General features: G+C 30.0%; 1 protein-coding gene and 1 pseudogene across 1 annotated transcript; one reads left to right on the top strand and one right to left on the bottom strand.

Annotated features, from left to right (window-relative positions):
• The first annotated feature begins 8,891 nt into the window (after positions 1-8,891).
• Positions 8,892-10,387, top strand: LOC125812142 (protein SLOW GREEN 1, chloroplastic-like). The gene has a single exon (XM_049491625.1). The coding sequence runs from the start codon at positions 8,954-8,956 to the stop codon at positions 10,007-10,009; it is 1,056 nt and encodes a 351-aa protein (XP_049347582.1). The 5' UTR covers positions 8,892-8,953; the 3' UTR covers positions 10,010-10,387.
• A 229-nt stretch (positions 10,388-10,616) lies between these two features.
• On the bottom strand, positions 10,617-12,521 carry LOC125812143 (1-aminocyclopropane-1-carboxylate oxidase homolog; annotated as a pseudogene).
• Between the last annotated feature and the right edge of the window lie 285 nt (positions 12,522-12,806).

A 12,806-nucleotide genomic window follows, 5' to 3' on the forward strand; every position in this document is an offset into this window, starting at 1 on the left:
ACTTTGACTTGTATTAGTAACTTAGTTACTTTTGCTAGAATTTTTTAAATTTTGGTTTGTATAAATAATTTAGCTAAATGTATTGTCAACGCTAATCATTTGATCCTTTACTATTCTACTTTTTCTTTGTTATGAAGCAAAATTAATATAATTATCATTTCAGCAACAAAAAATTATGATGATTAGGAGTTTCATTTTTATTATACTTGCAAAAAAAGTAATTGAAAAATAAAATATTAGTTTCATGATGCCATTTTTTTTTGCGTATGTAACAATTTTTGTCATCATCCTTTTTTGAAATGTAATTATAATTTTTATGCAGTCACCGCTTATTATATTTTCTTTGTTCATTTTTGTATTTTTTATTTTTATTTATTTATTTTACAAATAAAATCAATGCGTAATTAGTAATACATTTAATTATACATTTAAATTATTTATAACTCATGTCTCTTCATCTTACTTGTAACTTCTAATATTAAATATTATTCATAACTATTGTATGTATTTTTCATAATTCTTAATAATATTTAATTAATGTTTAAAATATTATAATAAAAAATGTAATAATAAAGACATAATAAAAATTTCAATTTTGTTTTTACGAAATCAGAGTTTGTATAGAAATTAGTACTCTTATAAAAGATAGAGGAAATTAAAACATATAAATATTTAACAATATATTGTTTATAATTTACTTCACACGATGAATATTTGTTCTACTATATACATATACAAAAAATACATTATATTTTATATGTTTAAAAAAATGAAAAAAAGTATGATATGCAGATGAAGAGAAATATTAATATTATTTATATATTCGATATTAACCTAATATAATTATTACATTATTATCTTATAAATATTTCATATAACCGCGCGAAGCGTGGATACTTTCACTAGTAATTAATAAAGCTGAATATGAAACGGTGAGGTGATGCTCTTAAGAGCGTCAATCCTATTTTATTTTTTTGTTGTGGTTTTTTAATTTAAATAAATACCCTTAACATTAAAGATATATCATATTTAATTATATCTTCATCAATGGCCATATTTAATTTATTTTGTCATGAATGTTATTATTCTCTTTTCCTATAATATTTATTAATTTCTCATCAATTATTAAACCTTTTCATTTGATTTAAAAAGATTATTCACGAAAGTTAAATTTTATGGGTTTTATCTATTTATTTTATAGTCTTTTCCTTTTTTTTGTTCTTTATTTTACTTCTTTTTATTATTTCAATTCAAGAATTTATATCTTTATATATAGATTTATTTCTTAATCTTCTTTATTTAATTTTTAAGTTTCACCTCCATAACTTTAATCTATTAAACTTCTATTCTTAATAATATCATTAATTTCATGACTTTTAAGTTTTCATATTTATAACCTCCAACTATTAAATTATAAAATTTAAGATACTTTATGATTTCTCTCCATTTTTATCAATATAAATTCACAAGTTTTTTGTTTCATGAAATCCCAACTCATTTTTTATATTTCATTGTTCTTTGTATATTATTATAATATTATAAAATTCATGTTTTAACTTTACATGGTGAAGATGACTCTTGAATGTTGATTAGTTTGTCAAAGAGGGTGCCGAACAAGAGCTCAAAAAAGTGGGCACTGATTCTGTATTCTTATTTTTATCTATTTTCTATATGATAAGGTGATGTGTTTGTTTGTGTTTTCTCTATGTAACTTCCTTAGTTTGAATCTTTATAATATTTTATTATTGCAAGTCTGTATTTTTGTTTAGATGCAATTAGTTATTGTTACTTTGTGTGTAATAATACAGACTACTAAAAAAGTTTAAAAATACTATTGCACAAAGAAATATTTATATTTTCTTTAAAGATTCCTTCATTTTTGTCTATATTCCATAATTTTTTTATTTCATGAAACTCTTGCTCGAGATTATTCTTTTTATTTCATATTTGAAATAGTGTTTTTCTTAATTCTTCTTAAAGTCTTTCTCACATAACTGCTAAGACATAAGTTAAAGAGCCAATGAGGCACCTAAACGTTTCTTATTTCAAGTTAAATAACGGACATTGACAAAGAGTATTAAGTACTAAATCTACACTACAACATATTTTTACTTCAATTTAAATTTAGCATAACTTACATATGCTCATTTTTACGTTTTAGACATTATAATTTCCATATTTATCAAATAATTTTTACACTTCTTACGATCTATTTGAGCTATTCATGTTATTATCGGTTGAATTTCGTTCTTTTTTAGTATTATTAGTTTCACATTATAAACGTTATGTTATTAAGTATCTTTTTAAGTATAATGAAGAAAAACAAATTTAAAATATAAAATTTTAAAAATAGTTCTCTATCTTCAATCTACGATGTTCCACATATGTATTGTGTGTAAATTACACAAAATGATCAACTTTGTTTTTCATTATTTTTAAAGTACTTTCTTTCCTTCATGTAATAGTATATTTTATTTGTTAGAAATTAGTTCAGTGTGAATAATAAGATGAATTCAAATATGAATTTTGATCTATTTAATTGAATTTGAACTAAAAAGAAGAATTTGAACTAAAAATTCTTTTATATTCAAAAAATATGAAACGATTAATTTATACCTTTGATATAATATTTTATCACCGCGCGTAGCGCGGCCAAATTACCTAGTGTAAAAATAAAAGTGATGTTGGGATTTGTGATGGTGGCAAAAAACTGTTTGACACGTTATTGCCATGCTCTTTAGTTGGCAGTGCCTCCTCAGTCCACGCGCCAAAGTGTAGAGTCCATGTTGGTATTTTATTTTATTTTTAAATTTTCTTTATTCCATTTTTACCAAATTTAAATGTAGTGATCAATAAAGAATGAAATGTTTTTGAAAATAATAATAACGGAAAAGGGCCTAAAATATTCTCGAACTATTGAAAATGGTATCAAATTACTCTGCATCCATCTATTGGCTCCCAAATATCCTTGACATACACCTATTGGCTCTCAAATACCCATGTGATCCATCTTTGGGTCCAATATTGACCACTTTTATAACATATTATTATTTAAATATTTTTTTTAAAATACGTGGCGACCAAATATTGGATATATATAATTTAATTGCTTAAATTAATTTACAAACTCAGTCATTATTAATTATGCATGATCCAAATTAATTAGACCCGACCCAAATAAGTTAATTACACGCGTCTCAAATTATATTTACCCACCGATTAAAAACAAATACACCCTTCATTCCCAACATTTCACTTCATCTATCAACCTTCTTCCCCAATATAATCGCCTATGATCTCGAAAAATAATACGTAAATACAAACATGTATCACCATAAGAAATTACCAAAGCACTCGATTTTTTTTATGGTGATACGTGAGTGTATTTAGGTAGTTTTTTTGAGATTGTAAGCGAATATATTGGGGAAGTAAGGTTGAAAGAGGAAGTGAAATGTTGGGAATAAAGGGTGTATTTGTTTTAATCAGTGGGGTAGATGTAATTTGGGGCGGGTGTAGTTAATTTGGGTCAGGTATAATTAACTTGAGTAAAGTGTAGTCAATTTGGATCGAGTATACTGGAAAATTAATTTAAGTAATTAAATTATAGTCAATAGATGGTCGCCAGGTATTTAAAAAATTTATTTAAATGATCATCCGCTATAAAAGTGGTCAATATTGGACCCAAAGGTGAGTGAAAGGGTATTTGGGAGCCAATAGATGGATGTCAGGGATATTTGGGAGCCAATAGGTGGATGTCAGGGGTATTTGGGAGCCAATAGGTGGATGGAGGGTAGTTTTATACCATTTCCAATAGTTCAAGAATATTTTAGTCCCTTTTCCGTAATAATAAAAAAACAAAGGTATGTATGATAACAATAAATCATCTGATCGTAAGTAAAATGAAAGTGAAACGTTTAAAGCTATTGTTTTTAGCTCGTCTGAATTAGTTGATTATATATGCATATATTTAAGTATTTGATGATTTTGATTTTAACAAAATATTACTTAGTAAATTATATTCTAATAAACTTAAAAGTCTTTAAACATCATTCAAATAAAAAGGAATAATAATAATAATAATAATAACAACATATTTTTCTTCGGAAACACCTTAATCTTTCTACCAAACTGTTAGGTGAATTTTTAAATCCTTTAATGTTCTAATATCTGAAATAAAAATTTAGAAAGCTTAGGTAATCCCAAAAAGAGTTTTTTCAATCTTTTTATGTGTTGTGATAATAAAAAATTGTGTGTGGATGTGTGCATTTTAATATATTCGGTTTAGTATTTACAATCTCTTATCAACACAAATATGAAACGATGTGCCATCAAAACTTAATAAAATGAAAAATTTCACTTGTAATAGCTTGGTGATTGATGTTGAGGAGACCATCTAGGCTTTTATAAAATAACATTATCATCAAGTTTTCTTAGAAAAGATTAAGCCGGATCAATTACTACCGTTAAAAAAAACCATGAACAATCACTAAAAGTTTACCTCCAATTGCATTGCATTGGAGGTAACATTTCTATCGAGAAAAAATGTCGCTGAGAATTGGCAGATCTATTGACATACTTTTTAAGTCTTTTGAAAGTTTTATTTTAACTTTGAAAATCTTTCGTTTCATTGTAAAAGAATCACCTGCATTCCCATATACTCCAAGCCCATTTTCAAACAAGTAAAAACATAAATAAAATGCTGCATCTTTTTTAATGTTATATTCTAAACATTAAGAATTTGGAGGTTTTAATCATTGAGCATTAAAATGACGTTGTATTCCTTCAAAATTTCTTATTGAAAAATTAATTCAATAGGTTGACAAGTTTCCTTCTGTATATAATATCTCCTTATTCGGTCATGTATATTAGAAGAAAATTCTGAAATTTGTATTCTTTCAGCAGGATCGAATTTAAGATTCAAATTGATCTATACTTTGTAATTATCTAATGCTTTGAAAAGATAAACAAGTATGCCAATTTTGACAAAGACGATGTCAAACTTGAAAAAAGAGATATAGGAGCAGTGTCTAAACGAGTTTGAGGCTTAGAAAAAATTGTCATCATATTGACTCTTTTTTAAAGTTCTAAAACTCACAAAACACAAATTATGTTAATGAGATGTTAGTCATGTGTTTGAAAATATTACCTTAGATATTGTTAACTATTTTGTAAAAACTTAATTTATTTATATGAACATTTGAATAATTTAATTTAAAGTTCTAAAATATTGTTAATAAAAGATAAATAATTAAAATATTGTTAATAAAAGATAAATAATTTTTGAACATAAATTTTTAATATTTTTATTATAATTTTCAATATTGTTCTAAATAAAATTAAAATTATTAAATGTATCATTCATATTTTGGCGCTTAAAACAAATATTTTATTAGTTTTAGTATCAACTTGAATTATTACTGCCTTAAAAAGTTAAATTTTTTAAAAACAAATAATAATTATTTTAATATAATATTATTAATATATGGGATATTCCTAGAATTAATGACTAAAAATCAACTTTTGAATAGATTATTATATAACATAAAAGCAAACAAATAAGAAAAAGATGAAAAGGGATAGGCGAGACTACATGGTACATACCGAAAGGCAGATGTCAAATGGTAGAACCCTAACTTTCGAAGATAAATTTTGGATATAAAGGCTTTTTGGATGTTAGAGTAAAAACCCATAGTAAAATGCTATTTTAGAGTATGACACACATATATATTTTTTTCCTGTAATTTATAAAAATCTATGTATCCAAAGAGTTCCAACATACCGCGGACTGAAGGCCCTCGCTGGACGTGCAGAGATCACTGGAACACCCAACTCTCTATGCTTGTGGGTTTGCAGGAAATATAATATATATATATATATATATATGGGTTCAGACGAATTCATTGACTTTTTTGTAGACCCCCTATATACATATTAAAATATCAAATATGCATGTGTGTATTATATATAATACACACATGCATATTTGATATTTTAATATGTATATAGGGGGTCTACAAAAAAGTCAATGAATTCGTCTGAACCCCTGTCCATTAGAGTAGCTTCGCCCCTGTATACATGATCTTATCTCTATCTTATTAAGTTAAGAGATTGTTTTCAAATTAATTGATATACGTATTATTTTAAAAAAAATTGACGATAGTTGAATGTAACTTGTGTGGATATTTCGACTATTCATTTATACATTTTTTTTGCTCTATAAAAATTGAATAAATGAACAAACATTTACATCAAAGATGCAATATTACTATATCTTGATTAAAATTATATTTGAACAAAAAAAGACAATTTAGAGTTTAAATTCACTTCATGTTGAGTGTCGGTCCTTATCATTCTATAAATTACTAGATTGATTAAAATTAAGGCACATATAACTAAATTTCAATCATTTTGAATTTGTTCGTTTTATTAAAAATTCATGTTTATATGACTAAAATTCATCAATATTTGTTCGAATACATGTATATATATATATATATATATATATATATATATATATATATATATATATATATATATGTTAGACCCCTATATATTATATGACTGAAGTTTGCAACCCAAAAATCTATTTTTACTTGAATTTCGATCACTTGATGGGCCTAAAACAAAAATTTAATTCATTGAGTAATTAAGCCTATCCCCCCAACAAGGCCCTTTTATGGTTACTCTGTCTCCATTGTAGGATTTTAGGGTCTATCACAATTACCGCATAAATCCTCTTTCTATTTGCAATGAATTACATACTATCTTTCTCTTTTGTTTATCAAACTTGTTATATTTTTGGATTTTCAAATTTAAGCGGTCAAAAATATCGAGAATTATAGTGGTAATTTTCATGTCGTTTTTAAGCAACAATAAATAAACATTCTTCTCATTTGGAGAATCACTAGCCATGAAAGAAAATTAAGAGAACTCTAAATCAAGTGAGTTTTACCTTAACTTTTAAAAACTAGAAGACAAAACTAATTGAAATTTATCTCAGAGACATGACTTTGATAATAATTAGATAGACGAAAACCTCAAATTGTTGTGATGATGTCTCAAATTTCAATTTAAAAAATTTAATGGTGAAATTCGTGGTGCAGAGAAGGAAGAAAGAAAGAATACGATGACGGAGATGCAAGTTGATGAGAGAGTTGATTAGCATGAAAGCTTGAATTGGTGATGTTGTAATTGTGCAGATAACTAATTTTAAGATATATGGGTATCTAATGATATATGATATAACTTATAGATCTAAGTCTTCTCGGGAGCATTTTTGATAAGACTCCACATTCTAATATTCTCTATCTAGATTTTTACCTCAAATCTCTCCACTCTCTCTGTTTCCACCATTGTGTCTTACGGTTCTTAATTTGATATTATGATTGATGCTATTCGTCTATATGGTTGATCACGTTACATGTGCTCCCAGATATATTACCTCTTCATTATTGAACGGAACGTCATTTGTGCATAGGTGGGAAGAGAGGTTTTTTCATATCCAAATGGAGTATGCATCAGCTTGTTTATTTTTCAACTCCACTTGAATTGCTCTATGATCTATTCTCCATTTTCTCTCTTCCTTCCATCTTCTGTTTATCGGGCTCGGGCGGTTTTTCTGCCAGGTTTCAAATCCACCGCCGCTCTATGGATGGTTCCGAAAAGATTCTTCTTGAATCCATGGAACTTAATGAATCAATTGTCGGATCAAAGTTCTTTATTGTCCATTCATTCTCAATTCTAAATAACCAAAATACAGTTTATTTATGTATTCATTATTTAGGTATTCATCCTAATTGCATATGTAAAGCAAACCTTCTATTTTATTTTGCTTATTTTGTATTTTACAATATCACTTTGTATACCAAATAGTTTATATTTAGATTTTGATTTTTGTTATTGCCTAATGGTATACCATCAAGTTTTGTATTTATATTTGATTTCGTATTCATTCTCAATTCTAAATAACCAAAATACAGTTTATTTATGTATATATGTATTCATCCTAATTGCATCAGTAAAACATATTTTGTATTTTTTTGCTCATTTTATATTTTCAATATCACTTTGTATACCAGATAGTTTGTATTTAGATTTGATTTTGTATTCATTTTCAATTCTAAATAACCAAAATACAGTTTATTTACGTATTCATACTAATTGCATTAGTAAAATAATTTTTATATTTTATTTGGCTCATTTTGTATTTTCAATATCACTATAGTTTGTATTTTGATTTGAATTTGTATTCGTCCTAATGGTATACAATCAGTTTTGATTGTATGGTCTAACTTTTCAATTGAAATGAGTATTTATCGATCGTGCTCGTTTGTATTTCATTATCACTTTGTATTCCATTCTCAATTTGAAACGCCAAAAATTTGTATTACTTTATTATGTGTAGTCATCATTGTAGTCACTCCAATTTATATTTCAATTACATTTTAAAATAATGACACACAAAATCATATTTAAAGAAAGTTCATCCGAATACATAATTCAGATAAAATCATATTTAAAAAAGTTCAAACAAGTAAGGATAAAAAACTAAGGGAAATATTTTTACCTTTTTAAAAATATTTCCTCCCATGATTCTCTCATTCTGTTATTAAAAATTTGTATTCTTTCCATTAAATAAAAATAAATACAGTCAGGATTATAACAAACCAAAATATTGATATTTTAAATAAATATTGAAAGTGTTGACAAGGAGTCCTATTAAAATATTGCTATTTTGAAAAATTTCCTTATTTTTTACTTGAATTTCGACCACTTGATGGGCATAAAGCAAAAGCCCAATTCATTGAGTCAATTTGGCCTACCACCAAACAAGCCCAACAAGGCCCTTTTATGGTTCACCCTTTCTCCATTGTTAGTCTTTCTCTAGACTGTAAATTCCGCCATTATCGTTAGGGTTTAAGAGCTCCAACACTCTTTCGTCTTCACCAAAACAATGACAACCTTAAACCCAGTTGGCTCTAGAACAAACCCATTTCAGAAACAGCTTCATCATCATCGTCCAATTTATGCTAAACCAATTTCTTGTCTCACCTTCAGAACCTCACCTCCACCATTTTACCCCTCCACCATTAAAGCCTATTCTTCTTCTTCACAAAATTCTAAAATCCCAAAACCCCTTATCCCTCAAACCCCTAATGAAAAACCCCATAACCCATTTTCATTCGTTAAGCCAACACTCATTGCTACAATTACTGCCACTACCCTTTTGTTCGCAAGATACTTTGTCTTCCCGAAACCTGCACTTTCTAACCAAGCTTTTACTCCGTCGGCTATGGAAACTGATGTGGTGAGAGATGCAATTTCAGAGGAGGAAAGGGAAAGAGCAATTGAAGAACACCTGGTTTCTCACCCGGATGATGTGGAAGCGTTAAGGATTTTGATGGAAATTCGGATAAAGAATAAGAAAATGCTGGATGCTATTAACATTATTGATAGGTTGATTGAGCTCGAACCGAATGAGACCGAATGGCCCTTGTTGAAATCTCATTTGTATGTGAACTCTGGGGAGATTGAATTGGCCAAAGTTGGGTTTAATGAGATACTAAAGAAAGACCCTTTTCGTGTCGAGGCTTATCATGGACTCGTTATGGCAGCTTCACAAGATGAATCGATTGAGGAATTGGCGGAAATCGAGAAGAAGGTTGAGGAGGGCATTAAATTGTGTAAGAAGGAGAAAAAAAAAAGTGACTTGAGGGATTTTAAGCTGTTGCTTGCACAAATTCGGGTGATAGAAGGGAAATATGAAGATGCATTGAAGGTTTATCAGGAGTTAATGAAAGAGGAGCCTAGGGATTTCAGGCCTTACTTGTGTCAAGGAATAATATACACATTATTGAGGAAAAACAAAGAGGCTGAGAAGTGTTTTGAGAAGTATCGGAGACTTGTACCGCAAGGGCATCCCTATGCTAGGTATTTCGATGAGAACATGATTGCAACAAAGGTTTTTGCACAGAGGGCGGAGAATGAGAGAGCTAGCTCAAAAAGCTGAATAGAATAAGGCTTCGGTTCTGCTGAAGTTCAGATTGGATGGTAGAGGTATGGTGGAAATTATTTTGCTCTATTTGTTACTAGTTACATAATGGTTTGAGCTTAGTAGATGTTCCAAATAAGTTTGTCTGGTTTGCATAGGTTTATTGTTATATGAGTTGTGGAGTAGCAATTAGGTTCAGAAAAAAGGATCTTTTTTTTGTTAGTCAGAGGGGAATGGTGCTAAGGCTCTTTAATAATTTTCAGCAGGTATCTGAATCGAACGACATGTGATCATAGTTCATTTAATCAAGAATGGAAGTGAGAACCATGCTTTGTGATTTTTTCTTTAATTCTTTTGAAACTTCCACGATATGTGTTTGATATGAGCTGTCCTTTTACAAAATGAATGCACTTGATATGTGTTGTGATGTTGAGATGGAAGAGACAGACTTACACAGCCAACTTTGCTGCATAGAGTATTATAGATGTAAAGAGCTGTTTGAGGAATGACTCTGCTTCATTGTCAACGTTCCGGTTTCCTCCATCAACCATTGAATGCTTGATTGGTTCTAATCGTGATTGCATCTTTTAATCTTATTATGGCTTTAGTAGACAGTTTTTATACTTCACCCCTGTTCTTCTTTTGCAACTTTAACCAGTTTTGAAGCAAGTCTAATCATTAGTGCATTAGGATATTTTATAGCGCTTGAGTTGTCTGATAAAAGCTGTACCATACAACCACATTTGATCCTAGCTTTCAGAAGTGAATTTACTATCTTTGTAGTTAGAGATAACCATGACTCATGACCGCTAGATCAGGTTTGGGATCCTAATCATTGGATAGAGTTGAAAGAGAACAAAGGTAGCGAGCACAATTTGAGATGGGTCAAGGAATACTTGTCATTGCAGCCATTTCCTGTAGTATGAGTTGTTGTTAATTCTTTATCAGTTATTATGTTCATGACTAGAAGTGGTTTTGTGTGGATAACCAGCAACCCGAAATATGTGTTGCTCCATAAATATCTTGGAGGATTATCTTCCGACAACAATTTAGTAATCTGTCCATAAAGATTGGCAGATGGCAGTTAACCTGTGTAGATGAAGCATACAACTGATATTGTTGGTCCCGCTTTATTTGCCAATACTCGGTGCTCAACATTTGTGTACTTGTCATTTGATATAAGCTGAAAAAAGCAACAAAAATAACCATAAATGATATCAGTGCCAAACTAGCTAGGTGGTATATTAAACTCTTATTGATTGTAGTTGTTTAGAAAAGTAAAAGAATACTAGCCTGCAGGTGTAGGAGGAACATTAACCCATTGATTCTGGTGAAGCACTTGAAGTCCTCCTATAGGATCTTGTAGAAGCACTGTGATAAAATCATTGTCAGAATGTTTGTTGGTGCCTATCTCGAGTTCTGGCTGGGGAATGCTGGATAGTAATGTCCCAAAATACCTAGCCCCTCCGCGCAATCCATATCCTTGAGATGGCAACGATTGAGACCAAGACCTTCTGACAATAATTCAAGTAAGGAGCAGCTTAGTTTCATCAGATCCTTAGAGTACTCCATTAGTATTTCCTGCAGTAATTTCAAATAAAATTTGATGTAATGCCGCATGTTGATATTTGAAAAAAATTAAGTATACTCAATTGGCTCAAAGGGACCATACTTCTAGTTGAATTACTTAGTTCTCCAACAATATCCACCAAAACTCACATTAATCATAAATCAGTTGCAAGAAAGCACTTAACCATAACAACATAAATCATGGTTTGCTGTTGATTTTTGTCATAAATGAAGCTGGTTGGTTTTCTAATACATGTTCAGAAACCTCGAAACATTTTGATCCCAATCTTCAGGCAAGTGAGGCTTGCTCAAGTGGTTGAGCGTCTCCACCATCAACTGGTAGGTTGAGGGTCCGAGTCACACTCGAAGGTAAGTGGGAACACTAACTATTGATCCTCTTGGGGGTGGGGAGGGGGAAAAAGTTCATGTTCAGAACATCTACCCGCATGCTGTTGGCAATTCTTTTGGACTGGGAGGATCAGGAGCCATTAAACAGAAAAGTGTGTCTCCCCAATTTGCAGCTGGAACAGAAGGGCTATACAAATCAAAATTGCTAGTATCAATCACCCTTTTCGTAGTATCTCGAGTGTAGTACTGTTTCTTAGCCTCAACATCTTGTTCAAAAAACTCTCGTGTTCCTTGCAGCATTTCTTCCCAGACGGATGTTGGAATCCCATTTTTAACCACTTGGAAGAAACCCCACGTCTCTGATGCATCTCGAACTTCGTCCACAATCTCTTTGTGTTTGATTGGGTCCTCGTCGATGCCTTCAAGGTCTATCAATGGGAAAATGAACTGTGTTTCCACGTGTATCCGAGGACTCCAGCCTTTTTTTCTGTGGTAGAATGAATATTTGAGGTACCTTATCGATTCCAGCATCATCAAAGGTTTTTAATTCACTCATTTTGTCATAACTTTTCTTAACTGTGACCTGAAAATCATTAGTGCTAGAGACCACCATCTTCTTTTTAGGATGTTATGAACTAAGGTCACTTAGTATGAGTTGTCATTGCAGTCATTTCCTGTAGTATGAGTTGGATATCATGTTAGCCACCAGAAACATGTATTGCTCATTAGTTCTTATTTTGTAGTACTATTTTTTTTACTTGTTTTATATTGGTGATTCCTTTGGCACAAACGTTGCTGTTAGTTGAGTCTTGACTCAAAGTTGGGTTATCCTAGTAGCACATTCCTTTGCCATTTTGGGATGCTTGTTTAAGTCCATAAAGGGACTGATTCTTACGGT

The sequence above is a fragment of the Solanum verrucosum genome, unplaced genomic scaffold (genome assembly GCF_900185275.1).
Source record: "Solanum verrucosum unplaced genomic scaffold, falcon-dt-bn FXZP01000361.1, whole genome shotgun sequence".
In the NCBI taxonomy this organism is placed as follows: Eukaryota; Viridiplantae; Streptophyta; class Magnoliopsida; order Solanales; family Solanaceae; genus Solanum; species Solanum verrucosum.

Bases quoted from the DNA above. Each gene is read 5' to 3' on its own strand.
- LOC125812142 (XM_049491625.1), top strand. From the start codon at position 8,954: ATGACAACCTTAAACCCAGTTGGCTCTAGAACAAACCCATTTCAGAAA.